Source organism: Schistocerca piceifrons, unplaced genomic scaffold, assembly GCF_021461385.2.
Source record: "Schistocerca piceifrons isolate TAMUIC-IGC-003096 unplaced genomic scaffold, iqSchPice1.1 HiC_scaffold_552, whole genome shotgun sequence".
NCBI classification, from domain to species: Eukaryota; Metazoa; Arthropoda; class Insecta; order Orthoptera; family Acrididae; genus Schistocerca; species Schistocerca piceifrons.
The window spans coordinates 96679-123796 of NW_025728791.1; the positions used below are offsets into that span (position 1 = coordinate 96679).

Consider the following 27118-nt stretch of genomic DNA (forward strand, 5'->3'; position numbering starts at 1 on the left):
TCTTGCCCACTTGGTATGCTTCTATCAGCCAATCACAAGACAAGACACGTAACGTTACATGAATGTGTTTCTGGCTGTAAAACAGAACAATGAGAATACTCATTTCAATATTATTTTTACTATTTTATGGAAGAAGTCTGTGGTGACAGTACCTCAGAACACAGATATGCTAGACCATACGCTCCCCTATCTCTGTCACGTTTAGGTTACAAACCAACATTTAAGTCATGTGAGGGAGGCAAACAGCTGAGTTTCTGTCTTTGAGCAATACACGAAGTGGAGCCGCCAGTAAAAGGTTTTCTCATTTGTATATGAAATCAAGCACTGATTTTAACAGTCAAAAGACTTGTTGTGTTAGCATTACACAGGTAATAGTACAGTTACACTAATTTCTCAAAAATATTCATTATTAAAGCAATGGTTCTCATTTTTACATCTGGCTAGCTGAAAGAGAACCAAATAATTTGAAGCAATGTTTTGACATTTCTTTCTTTTTACAAACTAAAGAATTTCAGTTCTTCAGCAAATTTCTCTTTCTGTTGCACTGTGAGTCATTTAGTTTGCTGCATGACAGGGGTAGAAGATGAAATATTAGTATGGTAGGAAGAATTTATAGTCTGATCAAAATTACTAGACGGCTGACATGTCATGGGCTACAGGTGGTTTCTTCCAATCAAAGTGCTCAACTTTACATACAACTGTTTGTCACTGCCAAACTGCCACAACAATTAGTCAGTTCACCTTGTCACCCTCTTTCCTATTGTGTTATGACCCCGAATCCTGGATATAGCCCCTTAATTTCGTATATTTCATCACACACAATGGCCATAAAATGAAACACATATGCACAACAATGGTAACAATGTATGTGTGTTTCATTACACAGCACAAGCCAAACACTACTAGATCCTTCTGCACAAGACGCAATTCAGCATCACATATACAGTTGTTATAATCACACAAATCAACTTACATTAGAAAATTTTTGCATGACATTATGTGTAGTCAAATTTTTGAAGACTGCAAATCATCACTGCTACTGGAATAGAAGCCATATATGTAACAACCTGAAGCAGGGTCGTGGCGTAGTGTAGAGGTTAGCGCAATAGATTGTCCTGTAGGTGGCCATTGACTTGAAACCTGTTGAGGTCAGTGAATTTTTTTTAACTGCTAAACCTAATCAAAAACCTTTCATTATTATAATTATAAAATTGATCGATTTAAATGTAATTTCTTTTTAATTTCTAATACTTCACCACATCATTTTCATGATTGTATTGACATCTTTATCTGCCCTTATTTTTCTTCCTATCATTTCTTTTTTCATTTGGAATCTATAATCTAAAACCAAATGAGAGCCAACAAATGATGGTGAGAAATTAAAGTCATTTTTTAGGGCTGAAACCGAAATTTTTCTGTGTTGACGTTTCTCATAGAGATTAGCTTTAAACACCGTGAACAAAACGATCGTAATTTTAGTTCTTCTGCAGATTGTTGACTGCTGTTTTCTAGGATACATTGCACATCACAAGCTTGTTGTTACACTAGGAAGGGCTACAATATATGTCATCTGGCACAGTTCAGACTTAAAATCAGCTGTCAATAGAGGATCTCTCATTTCCGTCATACCTCATGGTGGCCTTTTCCAACATTGCTCCAAATTACACATTTAACAGCGAAGTGACCCACTGTGTTTCTGTGTCACTTATAAATGAGTGGTAACCTGCAACACTATAGTGGCAAATGACAGATGTCAACTATCAAGTAATTTTAATCAGACTGTAGTTTTATGACAATTTCTCAAAAATTCGTGTGACATGTTTTCATTATTTTATAAGAAATGGCATCCACTTCTATCCATAATGTCTGTTTTTTACACAAAATAAGTATTTATGTTTTATGACATTTGCCTGCTTACTTACATACACCACAACAACGTCAACATAAGAGGCACAATATATTAGGGAATATTGATTAAATGGAATATTTTGTAGTGAATTAGATATTAACAAACCGCTGTCTCAAAATCTTCATCATTCATCAAGTTTTAGATCTGAAGACCAACATACAGCCTAACTTAGAGTAAATGTGTTCACAGATTTTTGTTGTATTCTTAAAAGAACTTTATGTTTGAAACGAAATATTGCTTTCATGTATACCTGGCTGAAACCAAATAATGCACAAGATTTCACAACTGTACATTGTTTGCAAATGGATGCTGCCAATAGTCAGCTGATTGAGTTGTTAGTTTCAATAAAATAATGTGCATTGTCTGCATCATCTATGGTCTAGTGACAGCATTATCTGTTGGTCGGGGCTTAGACTGTGTTGAAAGGTGCATCATTTGCTTTACATGTTTGCAAAAGCAAACTGCCATAGTTGAGGTTTTTCATATTCATACTTGTGTGCTATAAAATAGCTAGTTTAACTGACATACCACATTAAAGAACTCTCATAAATGCACAATTTTTTGTACTACAGGTGTGTAAAAGTGTTGGGAAATGTCACGTCAGAGACTAAAACTGTTAATGAAATGTATTTCATTTTATGTCACATCTAAAGCCATAGTTCCCTTCATGGGAATCAGCTGTTATCTTAAGATCATACATAATTCTCAGAGCTCAGACAGAATTTTAAATCCAATTTCAGCATCCAATAACCATCAGGAACCTGGATTAGTAAACAGTTGCCCTCTGATTTACAACATTCGTAACGGGAACAAGAAGATCCCGAATTTCACGATATTTTGTAAAAAGTACAAATTTTGTGTTATGTCACGAAAGATCGCAAATTTCACATTAGTTTTGTTTTATCATTTATGGGAAATTTCCTACCCTAAAAATAACACATGGAGGAACCACCTTAAGGTCACATTCTCCGTGCCTCACAAAGTATGATCCTAGGCTCAACAAAATTGGTTTTTGGTTCTATGTTATTAATAATACTGATAGATGTCAGCAGTCAACAACTATATTGGACTCCATGTCAAGAGACAACTTGCCCCTTTCTCTTCGGACTTAGAACGTATAGTTTCTTCATACATAATGTTACTATCTATCTCTTTGCTTTTGTTCTACCTCTTTGTATCTCTTGGTCTTAAACAGTCTTTGTAATGATCTGTGTAGCTTTTATGCTATTCCATTGTTAAATTTAGTTTTATGGATCGGTGGAGCCTCTCTCATTTTGCATACTGAAGTTCACTATGTCCCTCGTTTTCCAAAACCTGCTAACTTTTACCATCCTTCTATCCCTCAGACACCGATAAAAGGTTTCCACTGTACTTCTAGTCTATTCGATATCCAAATAACATTTGCATTTGTGAATTTATATAATAATCACACCAACAGACCATAATGTTTGGAAGGTATACTGACACATATCTTGCATCTGAGCAGGTAAAATATTTGTGGCCTATATAAGTAACAGGACTGCAAGTGAGTAGCTTTCTTTTCTCCTACTGTGCATAGTTCTTGCTTACACTGAGCAATTACATAATACATTCATTTCAGGTGAACTGACACTATCCTTGATTATTAATTTCTTAGCAGCATTAATATGATCTTCAGTTTAACTACCCTGTCACTTTGGTTTGGTTTTGTTTTGCTCTACAGCGCAAAACTCAAATGGGGTCATATGTGCCCAAGTCAAAACTATAGAACATGAAGATAGAGAGGAGTTAAAAAATGACTGTGTGTCAGTCTCAGTTGACATACGAGAAGACAGCTAAAAGAGGCACATGAAGAAAGGGCTAAAAAAGACAGCATACAGAAACAGCGGCCCAAACTAAAAATTAAATGATCTTTGCCATATTGCTTTGGCAGATTAAAAGTAAAATGCGGTCGACAGCCCACATTTGCTTAAATGGCTGACAACTCAGATGGCAAACCCAAACGGGAACGTAAACGGTTAAAAAAATGGGCATTCCATCTGGAAGTGGCACACAGTTAAAGCTTGGGCGCAATGTGTTCAAAGTGGTGGGGTAGCACCACTTAGCAAATGATGATGGCTACAAAAGGCAGTGCCCAATATGCAGCCTAGTTGAAATGACCTCCCGGTGGTGGGAGGGCCAAGAGGTGGTCAGCCAAGCCATTGGGAGGGGCTTAATAAGCCGGAGCTTATTCAAGTGAAGAGAGGACCATTGAGACACCACCTCCTGACAGACGGCAACGCAGTGATCATTGGAAGGAATATAGGAACTAGCAGGCTGAGGTACAAGGACTGCAGCCTTGGCAGCAGTGTCAGCAGCCTCTTTCCTTATAGACCAACATGACTAGGAACCCACAGAAACATCACACTGGCTCCACCAAGAGAGAGCAAGCGATAGTTTTTCTGAACCTGCTCCACTAAGGGATGGGCAGTGTACAGCGCATGTAGACTTTGAAGGGTGCTGAGTGAATCTGAGCAGAGGACACAATTGTAAAGTCTGTGTCACCAGATGTACTCCATGGTCTGATACAGGGCGAAGAGCTCGGCTGTAAATACTGAGCAGCGAGCCAGAAGCCGATATCAAAAGACACAGGTGCCAGTGACCAAGGCACACCCAACCCCAGTGTATACAAAGGTATTATTGTGAAGTTCCATGTGAACGTCATGAAACTGAAGGCGATAGAACGAGACTGAAGTAGTGTCCTTAGAAAGTGAAAGAAGGCCAAGGTTAACATGGGCCACTTCACGAAGCCGAAGTGGTGAAGGGTCACACCCACCAAGAAAGTTGCAGGTAGTGTGAAGTTAAGCCACCGTAGCAAGTGCTGAAAGCGGACTCCAGGAGGTAACAGAGAAGAGGGATGTGCCCCATACTAGCGATCAAAGGAATCATCAAAGAAGGAGCCACAGGATCAGTGGTCACTCATGGCAGAGAGACAGCATGCATACCTGCTGAGGAGAAAGTCGCGGCGGTAGTGCAGTGGTAGTTGAGCAGCTTCAGCATACAGACTCTCAACCGGGCTAGTGTAAAAGACGCCAATGGCCAAACGGATGCCACCATGGTGGATAGTGTTGAGACGGTGTAAGACAGATGGACGTGCACATGCATAAACAAAGCACCCATAGTTGAGTTTCAAACGGACAAGGGACCGGTACAAATGGAGGAGGTGGTTCGATCGGCATCCCAGGAAGTATCACTGAGGACATGTAGGACATTGAGGAACTGCATACAGCGGGCTGTCAGGTAAGACACATGGGAGGACCAAGAGTGTTTCCTATGGAGCATGAGCCCCAGGTATTTTGTAGTTTCAACGAATGGAAGGGCAACAGGCCCAAGACGTAAAGATGGTGAGAGCAACTAAGTGCATTGCCAGAAATTCATACAGACGGTTTTGTCAGTGGAAAAGCGAAAGCCATTGTCGATGCACCAGGAGTAAAGATGATCAAGACATCTCTGAAAATGCTGCTCAGTGAGACAGGTCCATGGAGAACTGCAATAGATGGCAAAATTGTCAACAAAAAGGTAGCAGGAGATGCCCAGTGGGAGACAGGCCATTATAGGGCTAATGGTGATAGCAAAGAGGACAATGATCAGGATGGAACCCTGAGGCACACTGTTTTCCTTGATAAAGGTGTCCAAGAAGGCAGAATCCACACACACCTTGAAAACTCGGTCTTTTGAAAATTCCTGAAGGAAACAGGGCAGGCGGCCATACAAGCCCCATGTGTAGAGTATGGAGAATACCAGTTATCCAGCAGTTGTCATAGGCCTTCTCCAAATTGAAAAACATGGCCACAATCTGGGATTTCCGCAAAACACCATTCATGAAATGGGTGGACAAAGTAATGAGATGGTCAACTGCAGAATGCTGCACTTGAAATACGCACTGTGCATTCGTCAGTAAATTGCGAGATTCGAGCCACCATACAAGCTGGGCATGAATCATACGTTTCATTGCCTTGCAAATACAGCTGGTGAGAGAGATGGGGCAGGAGCTAGAAGGAAGGTTTCTGTCCTTACCAGGCTTAGGTATGGGTATGACGGTGGCTTCACGTCAAAGTCCGAGAAATGTGTGGTCTGCCCAGATGTGGTTGCAACATGTTAAGCAGAAAGTGCTTGCCTGCAAGAGAAAGGATGAGAGCATAATCCAGCTCCCTCATAGTAAACATGGCATTACGGCACTCACAATTTGGAGAAGAGAAGGGTATCGCCGAAGCCTCCTCTGCTTGTTTCCGATGGAGGAAGGCAGGGTGATATGGGAAGAGCTCGAAATGTCTGCAAAATGGTGGTCCAAGGTGTTAGAGGTAGCAATAGGGTCCACGATAACATCGACTGCTACTGTCGGGCCAGAAATTGGGGAATGGATCTTGGTCCCAGAGAGCCGTCGGAGGTTGGCCCACACGACGGAGGAAGGGGTGGAATTGTTAAAAGAACTAGTGAATGAAATCCAGTTACCTCTTTTGCTATCCCAAAGAACCCAACGACACTGCAGTAATGAATGCAGTTTGCCATCGTAGTATGACAGTTAAAAATTGCGGAGAGCACGTCTCCGTGCCCAAATTGCGTCATGGCATGCCTCAATCCATCAAGGGACTGGGACATGATTTGGTAAAGAGGAAGAGCGAGAAATGGAACACTCTGCAGCAGTAAGGATAACGTTTGTGAGATATTCCACACGGTCATCACAACTGGGGAACTCTTGTACTTCGTTGGTCGCCAGGGAGGAGTAACGCTGCCAGTCAGCCTTAGTAAGCTGCCATTTGGGTGTGCACGCAGATGGGGTAGGAGTCAGCAAACGGATAGCACACGAGAAATGATTGCTCGAGTAGGTGTCAGAAAGGATGGACCACTTAAGATGATGGGCAAACTGGGCAATGCAGAAGGATAGGTCCAAATGGGAACAGGTGTACCAGGAGTTGGAAAGGCAAGTGGGTGCTCCAGTGTTAAGGCAGAAGAGGTTAAGAAGGTCAGCCAAGAGGACACCTCTCTGACAGGTCCTGGGAGAACCCCAAAGGCGATGATGCACATTAAGGTCACCGAGTAGCAAAAATGGAGGAGATAGCTGCCCAATAAGCTGAAGGGAGTCTGTTCTGGTGACAGAACGACAGAGGGACATAAATGGTAGAGGGAAAACGTCAGGTGGGGAAGGAAAAGGTGAACTGCAACAGCTTGAAGATGGGTAGTCAGAGAGATGAGTTGACTATGAATGTCATTCCGTATGAACAGCACCACACCCCCATGAGATGGAATGCTGACCTCAGGGGCAAGGTCAAAACGAACAGGTAAGGAATGTGAAAGCTCAAAGCAGTCAGGATGGCACAATTTTGTTTCCTGAAAGCAGAGTACAGTGGGACACTGTGATGCTAAAAGCAGCCGTAAATCCTCTTTGTGGGACCAAAGTCTGTGAACGTTCCATTGGAGGAGAGTCATGATGAGGAAGAGATGTAAGGGTGTCGACTCAGAAGCTGTTGAGTGACAGCCTGTGAAGAGTCACTACTACAGGGCACAGATACATGGAGTCTACAGAAGAATCTGCTTTCTTGTGCAGTCAGACTGTTGAGTCCAATTCTGAGAAATGGTTGGTGGAGCGCACTGGTGACATGGAGGCTGGCCGGGCTAAAGTACCACGTGGTGACACCAACGAAGAGGATCTTCCAGTCAACGACGGAGAATACTGTTTGCCGTTGGTGGACTTCTTCGAGCCTTTCCAGTTAGAGGAAGACTCGGGTGTTGTTCAGATGGAGGGATGTAGGAAGTCTTCACGGAAGTACTCCTTTTGTCCTTTACGACCTACCAGTTGTGTAGCTGGTGGTGTCATCCCTTGAGGCAAGAGTTTGATGGCTTGTTGCATAGCTGGACAGGGGGATGGCAATGCTACCTTGACACTGGGTAATTTCACAACCTCAAGGGCTGAACTGGAGGTCACACGTCTGCGTGGCCAAGTCCTTCATGGGGTGAGGGGTAACAAGAACAGAACTATAGGTGCCAGACAGGAGGATACACGGTTTGCAACTAGCCAATAACTTGTGAGCAAATGGGTAAGGCACATTTTCCTTTATCCGAATCTCTTGGACAGCCCCCTTATCAAGATACACAGGACAATCCCGAGAGGCGGTGGCATGGCCACCATTGCAGTTCATACAGTGGGGAGAAGGAGGCGGACAATCGCCCTCGTGCGCATCCTTACCACAGGTTACACATTTTGCTGGGTGTCGACAAGATGTTCTAGTGTGGTTGAAATGACGACTGGTGACAGCGCATAGCGTTCGGAATGTACAGTTGCACTGTGATAATTCCATAGCCTGCTTTGATCTTTGACAGAAGCACCACTCTATCAAAGGTGAGAAAAAGAGTACAGGTGGGCACTAAGGAGGAATCTACCTTTTTCATGACACGATGGAGGAGGAATCTACCTTTTTCATGACACGATGGACAGCAATGACACTCTGATCAGAGAGGTAAGATTGGATTTCGGCCTCGGTTAGACTGTTGAGCAGCCTAGTGTAAATAACATCATGGGAAGAATTCAAAGTTCAATGGTCTCGACACGAACAGGGCAACCGTGGAGAAGCGAGGTGGCACGCAGTTGTTGTGAATGAGAATCAGAAGTAGTCTCCAAAACCAAAGTGCCATTCCGTAAACGACAGCAGGATTTTACAGGGCTGGCAATTGCATCAACACATTTCTGAATAATAAATGGGTTTACAGTGGTGAAAAACTGACAGGTGTCTTCAGTACTTGAGACCAAGAGGAACTGTGGTGCAGCGAGAAGAGTCTTTGAATCATTAGCCTTATTAGGTTTACGTTCCGTAGATGTTGATTGTGAAGATGATTGACTCATTGCGAGAATATCCCCCACGATTACCAGTGTCTCCAATGGCGCGCTCCTTCCAATTGGTTCAAATGGCTCTGAGCACTATGGGACTTAACATCTGTGGTCATCAGTCCCCTAGAACTTAGAACTACTTAAACCTAACTAACCTAAGGACATCACACACATCCATGCCCGAGCCAGGATTCGAACCTGCGACCGTAGCAGTCGCACGGTTCCGGACTGAGCGCCTAGAACCGCTAGACCACCGCGGCCGGCTTCCAATTGGGGGTCCCCTTCACATGGGGGCGCACACCTTAGGTGATGGTTCACACCTCAGGTCACACTTCCTGAACACCTGACAGAGGGAACAATCAGCAATATGGTAAGGCTGCAGTTAAGGCAATCACCCCTCCCTGGGCCTGGCCTGTACCAGGGGATACACGTAAAACCCTACCTGTCGACCCTGGACTGGGAATTACGCATTACCCAGTCACCTGTTATGCGTCAAACGCTTGGGCTGGCCTTCAGGAGCACACAGAGAGGAATAAGGAAAAGAGAACGTCAAACACTGAAGTGGAGGAACGAGAGGAGAAGGGAAACAAAGAATAGAAAAGGGAGCAATACCCCAGACATGTTCCCCAAGGGAAGGGAAAAAGAATAGCAAGAGGGTAGACATGCAGCACAGAAGGGAAAAAATGCTGCAAAAAGGAGTGGCGAGCCTGCTGAGGAGACCCTGTCACTTTGTCTAGGAAATAAACTTACCAGTTTCAGTAAGGGAACTATGTGTATTCTTTCCTTGATAAAATATTATACTGATAAGAACTTTACTTGTCATTCTTCAGTTGGGTCAATCCAAATGGAATGGTCCAATAAAAATTAAGTTGGTTGCTTGACCATTTTTAAATATTTTAATTTTTTTATGTGTGATTACCCTATAAATGAGAAGTTCAAAACAGTTTTTTTAAAAAAAATTTACATATCACCTTTACTGAATAGCGGCCATTTTCGTTTGTAAGCGTGTGACGATGTTTCAGTTTAGAGACGTTAGCAAAAATATGAATATCTCTGCACTGGGTTAAGTTACAACATTGCAATTGACATGATTGTTTTTAGAAAAGTGTCCTCTGCAACATTGTCTATTACACAAAATACCCTAAATTAAAAAACAACCAGTCAATATGACCTCCAAAGTTTGGTATCCAAATTTTCAAAAATCCTCTTTTTAGGCCCAAAAATAACAAACAAGGAGTGATTTATGAGAGTCTATTTTTTTCCTATAGTTAGATATCATAAAATACTAGCCTCATATAAAGCAAGAACACTTACAAATATTTCCTTAATTTTTTTATGAATTTCTGAAATTTGAAAATTTTCATATTTTGTAAAGTTTGGGGTTAGTTATCTCAGGTGGGACTGAATATAAAAATATGATTTTTGCACAGTTTATACACCTATATGATAGCAACGTACTGTAAAAATTTCAACATTGACATCTGACTGTGAACAAAGATACGAATTTTTGAAAATGAGGAGATAATTCACATTACTCTACAACTGATCTTATGGATGTTGCCTTAATATTGAAGTAAGGCACTGAATTATATACAAAAAGTGGAAACGTCACTGAAATTAACATTTATATTACTATGACATACTTAAAATAAATGTTTTCAATAACATCCTTCGAGATGCAACTGTTCCTAAACCTGGTGGTGAATGTTAAGAACACATTTTTCAGACAGCTTCTGTGATATAGAATAAGACCTCCCAGTTGCTGTGGTAAGTTCAAGCACTGAAAGTTTCCTTAAAACATTTTTCATTGGTATCCAAACTTTGTCACTAGTAGATTTCTTGATTTATGTTCTTGGGCCAGCAGGGTGGAAAAATGTACGAAAACATCACTGTTTTTCAAACTTATTCTTTCAATCTCTGCGAGCCACCAATGTCCATCATACACACAAGCCACTATGTCATTCAGTGTGAAAGACAGAGATGTAAGAGAGATGTAATATTACTGACACAATGATCCTCAAATTTCAGTTTCTGATGTTACATAGCATTGAATTAAGTTTTCTGCAATGCCAAGGAATTTGTGGAAGCGTCTTGTTCCTTTTATTGCTATACACCTTTCAAATCTGGTTTGAATGCAGAACCACTTCTTCTTTCTTGATGAGAAAATAGTTAATGCCTTTAATGTTATCCTTGCAAAAGACATATATGTCCTGTACTGTGAGAATTTGATCTATGGTTGGTTTTTGTAGGCTGGCTTTACTTACTTCACGTTTTGTTATACCTCCTACTCCATCACACACATTTTTGCCATGGCAAGATGCAAAAAAAGTGCCATTCAGCCTCCAACCCAAAGTCTACTTTGTGGTTGCACAGATTTGAAAAATTCTTTTTGTTCTTATACTGACTACCACTTCCATCTGAAAGGTATATCACCTTCTCAACCTTGGTAAAATTTTCTTTCATGTATTTATTACATACTTTTGAAACTCATGTACAGCCAAAGTGTTGTGCTACAAGTAGTCGCTTAGAATGCAAATTGGAGAACTGCAAACTTCTCATCTTTCTCATTTTTAATGTAAAGAATAAATGGATACACTGTTGCCTGGTCATTGACCCAATGGTACCCTTGTATTGCACCCTGAATCACAAATGTAAAATTTACTGCAAAATCAGGTAGCACTATGAATTCAGTTTCATGAAGTTGTGCTTTTTTGTTCTTCAAAAACTTACTTTGGATTTTAGAAACAGTGGTGACTTTTGAGTTTTTGTAAGTTATCAATTAAAGATTCCAAGTACTCTTCCTGAGATTTAACCACTGTTATCATTTCTGTCCTGTTAGTTGTGACCCACAGCTTGAAGGTAATACTGTCTGGCATTTCCTCACCATATCCATGAAACAATTCAATAACGGTTTCCTTACCAGGGCATTTATTACACAAACTCATCATGCATTCATAACTGTTAGTGTCACAGACCATTAAATCTAGTAACTCTTTGTAGTTAAGATCACTGAGTTTTGCACCCGCAATCATCAGTTTGACATTTTGATGATATAAAGAAACACATACGGAGTGTGTCCCTGAGGATCCAGCCACAATACACCACTTTTATTTATTTTTATTTCATTTCGTGTTCCATAGATCCTGGTAGTGAGTGAATCGCAAGGATATGGAACATGTCAGATGCTACATGGTTCAAATATAACTTGTATAAATACAATAAAAAGATACAATGTAAATAAAAATCAACTAAACAGCAGCACAATCAATTAACAGAAAATTGTGTTTCACATGTAAAGGATGAGTAATATATTTATGATATGGATGTGTCAGATTGTTGAAATATATCTTACATAAATAAAAGATACAATGCAAATAAGATATCAGCTAAACAACAGCATATTCAGTTAACAGAACATTTTTGTTTCTCATGTTAAGGATGTGTAATATACAGAGGAGTCAAGATACCAAGGGCGGAGGTCACAAAAATTTGACCTTCCAATTTTGCATTCAGGATGAGAATTTTTGAAAGCTACATAAAGTTCATTTAAACTTGACAGCACTAGTCATTTCTGCTTTGTTACTTTAACTCCATTTGTAACAACTGTTTTGCAATGTTTGCAACCTGGGTACATTCTACTGTTTTCATCATCTTCAAAAAACTGATGGATCTTTTTAATTGTTTCTTCACTTACGCCTACTCCTTTCTTCTTTCCTAAAACTGGAAGAATGCCTTGCTCTTTCATTAATTCTTGGGTTAGTTTAACCAAACGATGAGAAACGTTGATTTCATGAACTACTTGGCCATGAGTCAGGGAGACAACTTAAAATTTTAACTTTTTCCTCTTTAGATGTCACTGAACATTTAATTTTTAATTTCTCTATTAAGCTCAAATACTCAGTGTCAGATGATGGTGGTGGTAGGTTTTCTTCTTCTATAGAAATAATGTTTGTACCTGTATTATTAAAGCATGATTCCAAGTTGTATTATTAAAGCATGATTCCAAGTCTTTTCTAATTTTGTCTGAAATTTGTTGTACCTTATTTTCAATAGCTGCTTATCTTTTACTGCTACTTAATTTTATTATTTTCGAAGCAGAAGATACGTCTAACTTAGAACAAGCACAATCCAATATGCTAACAGCTTCCTCATTAGGAATATAAATGTTATTAACAAGGTTTCATGATTCTGGTTCTAAATTCATAACAAATATTTTTGAGTAACAATTTGGGTACAGGGAATTTCCAGGAATCACATTATATTTCATTTGGGAAGCTGTTTCACTCTCACATACTAAAGACACATGTTCAAGTTTTATCTCCCTCAAATCTTTAGTAATAGGCTTATTATGAACTTTTAAGTGGATCACAGCACTTTCTTCCAAAAATATGGTTGTACTTCAGAATATATTTCTTCTCATGATACTCACACACTGATGTTACAGAAGAACTTACTCAAAATTTAAACAGAGTTCGTTTAACTTCAAAGTCATTGACATTTTTCAAGTTTTTTGAAACTGTTTTGTGACACACTTCACTTGCTATCTGTCCAACAGAGCACTGTTCATCCATGTTATTGCATTGCAGTTCACCTCTCAAAATTAATTACAAATTACACACAGAACAATGCACACAACACATTCTACACTCTCGACGAAGTATGTACATCCACTCTAACAGAGGTTTCAGAACAGACTGACTACAACAATGCCACACCCAGCAATAATTTATTTCTACAATGCCACACCTAGCAATCATGTACTTCTTTACTGACGATAAATGTAAATGGGCATTTTTATTACCATAGAACACAAGTGAAAGCTCCTATTGTTTAATATTGCACTATTAAAAATAAATAAACTAAATGATTATTGGGTGATAGTGTTAACTAAATATATGTCACAATCAAATTTTATTACAATGAAACAATAAACCATTTAAATAGGCAACAGCCATAATATCAGTTATAGACTAATGTGAATTATCTCCTCATTTTCAAAAATTTATATCTTTGTTCACAGTCAGATATCAATACAGTACATTCCTATCATATAGGTGTACAAACTGAGCAAAAATCATATTTTTATATTCATTCCCACATAAGATCACTACAAAAAATGAAAATTTTCAAATTTCAAAAATTCATAATAAATTAAGGAAATGTTTGTAACTGTTCTTGCTTTATGTGAGGCTAGTATTTTATGATACCATGGACCTTGCCGTTAGTGGGGAGGCTTGCGTGCCTCAGCGATACAGATGGCCGTACCGTAGGTGCAACCACAACGGAGGCGTATCTGTCGACAGGCCAGACAAACGTGTGGTTCCTGAAGAGGGGCAGCAGCCTTTCCAGTAGTTGCAGGGGCAACAGTCTGGATGATTGACTGATCTGGCCGTGTAGCAATAACCAAAATGGCCTTGCTGTGCTGGTACTGTGAACAGCTGAAAGCAAGGGGAAACTACAGCCGTAATTTTTCCCGCGGACATGCAGCTTTACTGTATGGTTAAATGATGATGGCATCCTCTTGGGTAAGATATTCCGGAGGTAAAATAGTCCCCCATTCGGATCTCCAGGCGAGGACTACTCAAGAGGACGTCGTTATCAGGAGAAAGAAAACTGGCGCTCTACGGATTGGAGCATGGAATGTCAAATCCCTTAATCGGGCAGGTATGTTAGAAAATTTAAAAAGGGAAATGGATAGGATGAAGTTAGATTTAGTGGAAATTAGTGAAGTTCAGTGGCAGGAGGAACAAGACTTTTGGTCAGGTGAATACAGGGTTATAAATACAAAATCAAATAGGGGTAATGCAGGAGTAGGTTTAATAATGAACAAAAAAATAGGAGTGCGGGTAAGCTACTACAAACGGCATAGTGAACGCATTACTGTGGCCAAGATAGACACGAAGCCCATGCCTCCTACAGTTATACAAGTTTATATGCCAACTAGCTCTGCAGATGATGAAGAAATTGATGAAATGTATGATGAGATAAAAGAAATTATTCAGCTAGTGAAGGGAGACGAAAATTTAATAGTCATGGGTGACTGGAATTCGAGAGTAGGAAAAGGGAGAAAACGAAACATAGTGGGTGAATATGGATTGGGGGAGAGAAATGAAAGACGAAGCCGCCTGGTAGAATTTTGCACAGAGCATAACTTAATCATCGTTAACACTTGGTTCAAGAATCATAAGAGAAGGTTGTATACATGGAACAATCCTGGAGATACTAGAAGGTATCAGATAGATTATATAATTGTAAGACAGAGATTTAGGAACCAGGTTTTAAATTGTAGGACATTTCCAGGGGCAGATGTGGACTCTGACCACAATCTATCGTTTATGAACTGTAGATTAAAACTGAAAAAACTGCAAAAGGGTGGGAATTTAAGGAGATGGGACTTGGATAAACTGACTAAACCAGTGGTTGTACAGAGTTTCAGGGAGAGTATAAGGGAACAATTGACAGGAATGGGGAATAAGAAATACAGTAGAAGAAGAATGGGTAGCTCTGAGGGATGAAGTAGTGAAGGCAGCAGAGGATCAAGTAGGTAAAAAGACGAGGGCTAGTAGAAATCCTTGGGTAACAGAAGAAATATTGCATTTAATTGATGAAAGGAGAAAATATAAAAATGCAGTAAATGAAGCAGGCAAAAAGGAATACAAACGTCTCAAAAATGAGATCGACAGGAAGTGCAAAATGGCTAAGCAGGGATGACTAGAAGACAAATGTAAGGATGTAGAGGCTTATCTCACTAGGGGTAAGATAGATACTGCCTACAGGAAAATTAAAGAGACCTTTGGAGAAAAGAGAGCCACTTGTATGAATATCAACAGCTCAGATGGAAACCCTGTTCTAAGCAAAGAAGGGAAAGCAGAAAGGTGGAAGGAGTATATAGAGGGTCTATACAAGGGCGATGTACTTGACGACAATATTATGGAAATGAAAGAGGATGTAGATGAAGATGAAATGGGAGATACGATACTGCGTGAAGAGTTTGACAGAGCACTGAAAGACCTGAGTCGAAACAAGGCCCCGGGAGTAGACAACATTCCATTGGAACTACTGACGGCCTTGAGAGAGCCAGTCCTGACAAAACTCTACCATCTGGTGAGCAAGATGTATGAGACAGGCGAAATACCCTCAGACTTCAAGAAGAATATAATAATTCCAATCCCAAAGAAAGCAGGTGTTGACAGATGTGAAAATTACCGAACCATCAGTTTAATAAGTCACGGCTGCAAAATACTAACGCGAATTCTTTACAGGCGAATGGAAAAACTGGTAGAAGCCAACCTCAGCGAAGATCAGTTTGGATTCCGCAGAAATGTTGGAACACGTGATGCAATACTGACCCTACGACTTATCTTAGAAAATAGATTAAGGAAAGGCAAAGCTACATTTCTAGCATTTGTAGACTTAGAGAAAGCTTTTGACAATGTTGACTGGAATACTCTCTTTCAAATTCTAAAGGTGGAACCGGTAAAATACAGGGAGCGAAAGGTTATTTACAATTTGCACAGAAACCAGATGGCAGTTGTAAGAGTTGAGGGGCATGAAAGGGAAGCAGCGGTTGGGAAGGAAGTGAGACAGGGTTGTAGCCTGTCCCCGATGTTATTCAATCTGTATATTGAGCAAGCAGTAAAGGAAACAAATAAAAAATTTGAAGTAGGTATTAAAGTTCATGGAGAAGAAATAAAAACTTCGAGGTTCGCCGATGACATTGTAATTCTGTCAGAGACAGCAAAGGTCTTGGAAGAGCAGTTGAACGGAATGGACAGTGTCTTGAAAGGAGGATATAAGATGAACATCAACAAAAGCAAAACGAGGATAATGGAATGTAGTCGAATTAAGTCGGGTGATGCTGAGGGAATTAGATTAGGAAATGAGACACTTAAAGAAGTACAGGAGTTCTGCTATTTGGGAAGCAAAATAACTGATGATGGTCAAAGTAGAGAAGATATAAAATGTAGACTGGCAATGGCAAGAAAAGCGTTTCTGAAGAAGAGAAATTTGTTAACATCAAGCATAGATTTAAGTGTCAGGAAGTCGTTTCTGAAAGTATTTGTATGGAGTGTAGCCATGTATGGAAGTGAAACATGGAAGATAAATAGTTTGGACAAGAAGAGAATAGAAGCTTTCGAAATGTGGTGCTACAGAAGAATGCTGAAGATTAGATGGGTAGATCACATAACTAATGAGGAGGTATTGAATAGAATTGGGGAGAAGAGGAGTTTGTGGCACAACTCGACAAGAAGAAGAGACCGGTTGGTAGGACATGTTCTGAGGGATCAAGGGATAACAAATTTAGCATTGGAGGGCAGCGTGGAGGGTAAAAATCGTAGAGGGAGACCAAGAGATGAATACACTAAGCAGATTCAGAAGGATGTAGGTTGCAGTAAGTACTGGGAGATGAAGAAGCTTGCACAGGATAGAGTAGCATGGAGAGCTGCATCAAACCAGTCTCAGGACTGAAGACAACAACAACAACAACTATAGGAAAAAAACTCTCATAAAACACTCCTTGTTTGTTATTTTTGGGCACGAAAAGTGGATTTTTGAAAATCTGGATACCAAATTTTGGAGGTCATATTGACTGGTTTTTTTTAATTTAGGGGATTTTGTGTAACAGACAATGTTGTAGAGGACACTTTTCAAAAACAATCATCTCAATTGCAATTGCAATTAACTTCACCCAGTGCAGAGATATACAAATTTTTGCTAATGTCTCCAGACTGAAAAATCGTCGCGCACCCACAAATAAAAATGGCCGCCATCCAGTAAAGATGGAAGATAAATTATTTTAAAAAACTGTTTTGAACTTCTCAAATATAGGGCAAACACATATAAAAAATTAAAATATTTAAAAATGGTCAAGCAACCATTACTGGACCACTTCATGTGGATTGACCCAGTTGCTATCTGTAATTTTTACACTCACTTATTACGTATGTTAAAAACACCTGTGTTACATGCTCCTCATGCAAGTAAATTATTATTCCGTATCACTAACGATAAGGAAAGAAGTCTGAGTTTTAAAAGCTACCAACTTTGGAATAGAGCTTAATGAAACAAAAGTGTTCTTTGATAGGTCTGTAATTAATGTTTTCATTTTAAATAAGTGCATTCAACTACACAGTTAATACAACATACAAATCATTTAATGTTTAATACTTCTCTTAAACTTACAAGTAGATAGAAGCAATCCAGCTTTGCTTCTTTCCGAGTAGACTCCAACTTCTCAAATATCAGAGGAAAACAAAATTCTGAGAAATCCGCTACAGCAGTCAAGCAAGAAGCAAGTGCTACAGCTAACTGCTCACGAGTGACTGAGGAAGGACTGCTGGTAGCCTGCAAAGTAGAAATGATGTGGTTGGTAAATATATTAAGAAATATAACAAAGTATTTGGGCATCCGCCACATTAAAACTAATTTTCTAAGGACTTGCTTATTATTGTTAGAAAATGTGGTATTTCTGCCAGTACTGAAGACATTTTCGTTTGCCGTCTGACAATAGTAGGAAGTTAGTGAGTAATAATAGTTCGCTATAAATTCCACTATGAAATTTTTGTAATGATTTCATACTTATTGCCCTATCACATTTGGAATTATTTCAGTTACAATTAAAAACAAAAAACTGTTGGACATATTTAGTTGTGCATTCATTGAGAGACACAGTATTAGCTATGTCAGACAACAGTGAGGAGGAAGGAATCTGTCTATGGCCGGTTCAAAGGAAATATTGGGGCAGTTTGCTAAATTAATTTAGAGAAACCTGAATTTTATTGGTCAAATAAGCAGACAGTACTTATGCTGACGTATATACTAATCCTATAGCTTCAGTTACCCATGTATTCCCCAAGTACAACCAATAACGGTAGACAAACAGAAGCTGGGGGAAGCTGATCATATGTACAAACAATAACAACTAAGCCAATAAAAACGATTTTTAACTTTTTGGGGGGACATACAAGAACAAACAAAAAGGAAGGAAGGGCAATGTATTGAGAAGCATTAATAAAATAATGTGATAAAGTTATTAAAACAACAGTTCAGGAAAGTAGAGGAGGGAGGGAGGGGGAGATGGGGAGGGGGAGAGAGAGGGGGGGGGGGGGATGGAGGAGGATCTTGTACATAGTTTTATTGAAATATGGAAGCAGTTGTTAAGTATGAGAGCAGGGGCACGATTACTTATTCTGATAGTGAAAGACTTTTAATGTAATATAGGTATGAGGTTCAGAAAGTAATTCATCCCCCCCCCCCCCCCCCGAAAAGTAAATGTCATATACAGGATAATATCTATGACAGTCACAATTAATTTGTCTTTTCAATATCATAATCGTCTTTGTTCATAGATTTATTTTTTCATCTTGAAATGAGAGCATGTATACCAGTGTAGTAAAAATCACTGTTTTATTTATTTATTTATCCTTTGACAAAGTACATTGTATGGATCAAGATATATTTTCATTCCATGCACTGACAGATACATAGTTTTTACTGTCTATTGTTTAACAAAAATATAATTTATTGCAAATTTATTCTAGGGCTATTTCATATTAAATTAGATTTTGTACAATATTTCTTTTTGATACAATAATGGTATTGCAATTGTTTTGAACTGTAGTGCACATAAATTCATTAACACTGTAATACCAGTTTTCTATTAGAAAATTTTTGAGACATTTTTTTGAAAATATTTTTATTGTTTATTTCTCTCAAGAATGTAGGGAGTTTTTCAAGGGCTTCTAGTCCTGCATACGATGGTGTGTGTGTGTGTGTGTGTGTGTGTGTGTGTGTGTGTGTGTGTGTGTGTGTATGTGTGTGTAGGCTCATGGAAGAGGTGTGTCATGGTTGTGTGGTGTGTTGGTATCTCTAGTGTCGGCAGAATATTTGAATTTTGTCCAACAGAGGAGTTCGTATAGGTATATTCTGGCTAATGTTAGTATTTTGGGCGCTTTAAATGCTGGTTTACATGAATCTTTACATTTAAGGCTGGCTATCACTCTTTTTGCTCTTTTTTGTAGTTTAAATACTTTATTAATGTTTGTTTTCAAGGTACCTCCCCACAAAATTATGCCATAACTTAATGTCATATGAATTAATGCACAGTATATTGTTTTCATAATGCCTACATCTTTTAGGTAGCTGAGTTAGTGCAGCACATATAGGCTTGTGCTGAGTTTCCCCCTTATATATTCTACATGCTTATCCCAGTGTACATTTTCATCAATAATTATCCCAAGGAATGTTGGATATTTGGTGTTCTCTGCTATGCACTCATCTATGCATACACTGATATCTTCACTGTGAAAGTTTCGAAGTCTGAAGTTTACAAAAAGTGTTGCAGTAATATTGTCGTGCAGGTTTAATTCAGTAAATCTTTGGATGACATTATTTACTTCTACATTGGCTTTTATTTCTAGCTTTTCTGTGTCTTTATCCTTGAATAGAAGAGTTGTGTCATCTGCATAGGTAACTATACTACCATACCTAATCATATATGGGATGTGATTTGTGTATAAAATGAAAAGCATTGGGCCAAGAATGGAGCCTTGTGGCACAGAGTAATGTAAAATTTTCTTTAGATCTTATTTTTTTCACCAGTAGTTTTTGTAATTTCAGTATATCGGCTCCTATTTGTCAGGTATGAGAGAATCCCGTCTCCTGCATTTCTTCTTATGCCATATACTCCTAATATTTCTACTAAAATTTTGTGGTCTACAGAGTCGAATGCCTTTATTAGATCCATAAATACTCCTACACATTTATTTTTAGAGTCCAGGTTTGTTATGACATTTTCGGTGAGATCTACTACTGCATCTATGGTGCATTTATCTTTCTGGAAGCCAAACTGATTCTTGTTGATTATTTCATATTTCATCAAAAAAGTAACAAGTCTCTGTGCATAAGGTCATTCAAATATTTTTGATATGACTGGTAAATGAGCTATAGGCCTCTAATTTTCTGGATTGTTTTCATTCCCCTTTTTACGCATTGGTTTTATCAGTGCTGTCTTTAAGCACTTTGGAAAGTTCCTTCCAGGAATAATGAATTGATTAGTTGTGTAAGAGGTTTCTTGAGTTCCTGCATACAGTGTTTAATTTCTATACTTGATATTCCATCAATACCACATGACTTTGTTTGTTTCAGGTTTTTTATTATCTCTAGTGTTACTTCTTCTGTCACTGCCAAAAATGCCATTGTTTATCCCTGGGTATTAACAAATGTTTTCCAGGTGTTATTGTGTTTTTTATTGTTTTTTTTTTTTTTCTTTCAGTTTTTGGCCTGCTGTGGCAAAATAGTCATTGAAGAGATTTATGATTTTATTGTGTTCAGTTATAGTTTTTTTGCTGATCATGAACTGTATTTTGCTGTTTTCCTATGAGTTGGAGGGTTTGCAATTTGTATTTATAATAGACCAACAAGCCTTGCTTGTATTATCAGCACTATTGATGTACTTTTTTTGCTTCTAGTCGTTTGGCTGCTTGCAGTACTTTAGCATACATTCTTTTATATTTTCTGTAGTACTCTAAAGTTTTCATCAATGCTAGTTTTATATATTCTGTGCATCATTTTATCTTGTTCCTAGAGACCAAAATGCCTTTTGTTATACATTTTTGTTTTTATTTGTGGTTTTGGCTTTAGTTTTTATTACTGGGCATTATTGAAATGATAGGGAAGTGTGTCAATAAAATGAGTCACTTTATGATCCACTGATGGAGAGTATTTTTCCAGTTTTTCCCATCTTTCTTTTTCAAGTTTTATCCTAAGGGCTGTTAAGTTTTGTTCATTTAAGTTTCTTTTTTCCCATTTTTTTGTTTGTTTTCATTTGTGGTGATATGATTTACCGTATTTACTCAAATCTAAGCCGCACTCTTTTTCCGGTTTTTGTAATCCAAAAAACCGCCTGCGGCTTAGAATCGAGAGCAAAGTAAGAGGAAGGTCTGAAAAATGTTGGTAGGTGCCGCCACATTTAACTTCTGCCGACGAATATATGTAGCGCTACACAGGCATGCTTTGCAGGCACAAAGATAAATACTGGCGCCAGAACCTCTGCGTCAGTAAATAAATTTAAAAAAAGGTGGAAGACGAGCTTTTTTCTACGCCCCGAGACTGGCTAGACTGTTTGGGATGTTTGTCAATATAGCTAACTCTACGTTCTGAATTTTTTCCTACCTGTGACAAGTGATGGTTGCTAATAGGAACTTTTATGAATTGTGAATCACATGCAGTATTCTCTTCACCATAAGAATAATTCGAATGTAAACATTTTGCCATGTATTCTTTCGTGTTTGCTGCTATCTCATTTAAATCCTGTCTGCCTAATAAAGTACGAAACTAGAGTGAGACAACAGCAAACGCGAAAGAATATACATATCATGTCATGTTTATATTCGTATTATTCTTACTCCAAATAGTGATACAGTCAGAAATGAAGCACGGCAACTGACTAGATTTTTAAATCTAAGATGACTAATTTCTATGCAGAACGTAATGTACTAAAGAGGCGTCTGCAAAGATTTTTAAACGGAGAAAAATTTTCACTAAACTCCCGTTCACATCTTCTATCATACGCAGTCTATTATTTGGTTCTCGTTTAGCTTTATCAATGAAAGCAGCAGTGTAAGTAACAATAAATAGCAGTCTCTTGCCATTGTTTCACTAATGAGACAATTCCTCTTTTTTTTTATTGTAAGCGGCGGTAGCGCGCACAAAAGCAAGCGATGCCGCGAGCGCCAACAGGCCGTAAACACTTGTTATCAGAATGCAACAAAAAATGCATAACACATTACAATAATGCATTTTCAGCTTAGAGTGACGTAAACACATATAACAAAGAGAACAGCACTTATCAGATCAAAGAAAAATAAGCAATCAATTCAAACCAGAGGAAGCACGCGAAAAAGGAAGGGTAGCCATATAAATACGGACGGAGCGCCTGACGCATAGCAATGGCTACCTGGTAAAGCTTAACTGCTAAGCTTACGACTCGAACCAAACTACTGTAGCTGTATCATCATTCATTCGACCTACATTGTGTCTCATATTACAATGGACCAACTTTGTTTCAATTTGGAGGTGCGGTGTAAAACTTTTCTCTCCCCTTGAATTTCGAGTCTCAAATTTCAGGTGCGGCTTAGATTCGGGAATTTTTTTTTTTTCCCTTGATTTCGAGTCTCATTTTTCAGGTGCGGCGTAGATTCAAGTGTGGCTTAGATTCGAGTAAATACGGTAGTCATATTTTTATTGCATCATGGTCTGATAGGGTCATTTCTATATCTTCACTTTTGTACTTAAAGTCTCTTAAATTTGTGAAGATGTGACCTATTTGAGTAAAGGAGTTTGCAGTTATACGTGTTGGAGTGGCTATTGCATTTTATAAGCCATATGTTTTCATTGTGTTCAGGAGCTCCCTACTGTCACAGGTGTCTTGCAATGTGTTTATGTTTAGGTCACCTAGTAGTACAAGAGCACAGTTCTTGCTTAGGATGATATGTAAGAGCTCTCCTATGTTTTCAATGAATGTTTCTATGCACCCATTTGGCGGTCTGTAGATGTTTAAGACGTACAGTGAGAAACTACTTAAAACTATTTTTTCGCCTGTTACTTTGGCTACATTTTCAATGTATGTCAAGGCTGTTTATATGGTTTCTGTTTACATTGTTATGGCTGTTCTGCTACTTGTAAAAACCATTGTCTTGTTTCCCATCATTGGTGCACACAATTTTCAAGGTCTCAACTTCTTCGCCCTCACTGAACTACTTAGAGAAAGACAAACAAATGGAAGTCTGATGGTACAAGGTCAGCTCAGCATGATGGATGGGGCAAGACTTCCCCTGTCTTTTGGTACTCAGCATGCACGAATTTTGGAGTAAGCTAGTTTTTCAACAATAGCCGTCACATTGCCTTTACTAATGGATAACTAGTGATACACTTCATCAATTACTACATGGCTGTCAACCTCGGCTGATATGCTGGTCAGCAGCCGTGTTGCATTAGCCAACTGTGTTTGCCATTCAGCTTCTCTAGAGCCACAAATTCATTGTCTAACAGTGCTGAAATACACTGCAGTATCTACTCATACCTTCTTTGGCCTTTCGTGAATACAACTGGATATTTCACCTTCTGCAGCAATGAGTTCAGTTACAAAATGCTTTCTTATATGTACATCAGTGTTGGCCTTTTCTAAAGCTATACAGTGCTGCCATCTGTTGATGCAGGATACTGTTACTGTAGGAGGTGGTTTGTGGAAGTGCACCAAATTTATAATTAAGAGGGCAAATCAAAATGTACATTACACTTAAAATTTATGGCCATTTATTAAAGCACATACACATAGGCAAAACGGCTATGACAGCATACAACGTAAGTTCTTTTTCCGCAAAGTCACCAAGCGAATATAAACATTTCTTTTTGATTGCAGATGCATAGTAATCATCCCCAGCACTATGTAACCATCTGAATACAGCAGCATTCACATACTCATTGGTTCAGAATCGTTGTCCATTGAGACCCTCTTTCATGCCATATGACAATCGCTTGGTGCTAGGTCTGGACTGTACGGAGGACGTTGCCATACCTCCCACTTGAATCAATGCAGCTGTTCTGATGTTTGGTGGGCCAAGAGCAGTGTTGCATTATTATGCAACAAAATCACACCAGCACTCAATTTTTCCCTGCCGTTTTTCTTTAATTGCCATACACAACCTGTGCAATATTTGGAAGTTTTTGTTGTTGTTGTGGTCTTCAGTCCAGAGACTGGTTTGACGCAGCTCTCCATGCCACTCTATCCTGTGCAAGCTTCTTCATCTCCCAGTACCTACTGCAACATACATCCTTCCGAATCTGCTTAGCGTATTCATCTCTTGGACTCCCTCTGTGATTTTTTACCCTCCACAGTGCCCTCCAATACTAAATTGGTGATCCCTTGGTGCCTCAGAACAGGTCCTACCAACCGATCCCTTCTTCTAGTCAAGTTGTGCCACAAATTTCTCTTCTCCCCAATTCTATTCAATACCTCCTCATTAGTTATGTGATCTACCCATCTAATCTTCAGCATTTTTCTGTAGCACCACATTTCGAAAGCTTCTATTCTCTTCTTGTCCAAACTATTTACCATCCATGTTTCACTTCCATACATGGCTACACTCCACACAAATACTTTCAGAAACGACTTCCTGACACATAAATCTATGCTTGATGTTAACAAATTTCTTTTCTTCAGAAATGCTTTCCTTGCAATGGCCAGTCTACATTTTACATCCTCACTACTTCGACCATCATCAGTTATTTTGCTCCCCAAATAGCAAAACTCATCTACTACTTTAAGTGTCTCATTTCCTAATCTAGTTCCCTCAGCATCACCTGATTTAATTCGACTACATTCCATTATCCTCGTTTTGCTTTTGTTGATGTTCATCTTATATCCTCCTTTCAAAACACTGTCCATTCCATTCAACTGCTCTTCCAGGTCCTTTGCTGTCTCTGGCAGAATTATAAAGTTTTTATTTCTTCTCCATGGATTTTAATTCCTACTCCGAATTTTTCTTTTGTTTCCTTTACTGCTTGCTCAATATACAGATTGAATAACATCGAGGATAGGCTACAACCCTGCCTCACTCCCTTCCCAACCACTGCTTCCCTGCCACGCCCCTCGACTCTTATAACTGTCATTTGGTTTCTATACAAATTGTAAACAGCCTCTTGTTCCCTGTATTTGACCCCTGCCACGTTCAGAATTTGAATGACAGTATTTCAGTCAACATTGTCAAGACCTTTCTCTAAGTCTACAAACACTTGAAACGTAGGCTTTCCTTTCCTTAATCTATCTTCTAAGATAAGTCGTAGGGCCAGTATGGCCTCACGTGTTCCAACATTTCTATGGAATCCAAACTGATCTTCACTGAGGTCGTCTTCTACCAGTTTTTCCATTCGTCTGTAAAGAATTCGCGTTAGTATTTTGCAGCCGTGACTTATTAAACTGATAGTTCGGTAATTTTCACATCTGTCAACACCTGCTTGCTTTGGGATTGGAATTATTATATTCTTCTTGATGTCTGATGGTATTGCACCTGTCTCATGCATCTTGCTCACCAGATGGTAGAGTTTTGTCAGGGCTGGCTCTCCCAAGGCTGCCAGTAGTAGTTGTAATGGAATGTTGTCTACTCCCAGGGCCTTGTTTCGTCTTAGGTCTTTCAGTGTTGTGTCAAACTCTTCACGCAGTATCATATCTCCCATTTCATCTTCATCTACATCCTCTTCTATTTCTGTCCTCAAGTACATCGCCCTTGTATAGACCCTCTATATATTTCCTCCACCTTTCTGCTTTCCCTTCTTCACTTAGAACTGGGTTTCCATTTGAGCTCTTGATATTCATACAAGCGGTTCTCTTTTCTCCAAAGGTCTTTTTAATTTTCCTGTAGGCAGTATCTATCTTACCCCTAGTGAGATATGCCTCTACATCCTTAAATTTGTCATTAGCCATTTTGCACTTCCTGTCGATCTCATTTTTGAGACGTTTGCATTAGTTTTTGCCTGCTTCATTGATTGCATTTTAACATTTTCTCTTTTTATCAATTAAATTCAATACATATTCTGTTACCCAAGGATTTCTACTAGCCCTCATCTTTTTACCTACTTGATCCTTTGCTACCTTCACTATTTCATCCCTCAAATCTACCCATTCTTCTTTTACTATATCTCATTCCCCCATTCTTGTCAATCGTTCCCTAGTGCTCTCCCTGAAACTCTCTACAACCTCTGGTTCTGACAGTTTATCCAAGTCCCATCTCCTTAAATTCCCACCTTTTTGCACTTTCTTCAGTTTTAATCTACAGTTCATAATCAATAGATTGTGGTCAGAGTCCACATCTGTCCCTGGAAATGTCTTACAATTTAAAACCTGGTTCCAAAACTCTGTCTTACCATTATATAATCGATCTGAAACCTTCCAGTATCTCCAGGCCTCTTCCATGTGTACAACCTATATTTGACAGTACAAAGCATATTTTACTGTCATGCATTTCGGCATAAGTTCCACATGCACCACACCCTCCATGTTAAAGAACACTGTCGCTATTATCTTTCCTGCTGAAGGCTGGATCTTGGCCTTCTTTCATTGTGATGATGGGTATGCACCAATTCCATCGATATTCTCATTGTTTAGAGGGTGAAGTAGTAGACCCATGTTTCATCTCCTGTGATGATTCACCACAGAAACTTGTTGCCCTCCACAGAACACTGTTCCAAAAATGCCAGCGACAATTGGAAACATTGTCCCTTGTGAACACCAGCTTGCAGTTATGAGACCCGTCTGCCACACAGTTTACAATATCTAAGGTGCTGGTGAACAATGGAGAGCACACTGCCAT

The 27118-nt window shown here is 39.0% G+C and overlaps 1 protein-coding gene across 1 annotated transcript in view; it reads right to left on the reverse strand.

Moving 5' to 3' along the window:
* The window catches only part of LOC124757568 (MMS19 nucleotide excision repair protein homolog), a 148677-nt gene that overhangs the window by 95870 nt on the left and 25689 nt on the right, over nt 1–27118 (reverse strand). Inside the window, exon 3 of the mRNA XM_047249069.1 lies at nt 17934–18095. Coding sequence (XP_047105025.1) covers nt 17934–18095 — 162 coding nt within the window. The remainder of the gene's footprint in view (nt 1–17933; nt 18096–27118) is intronic.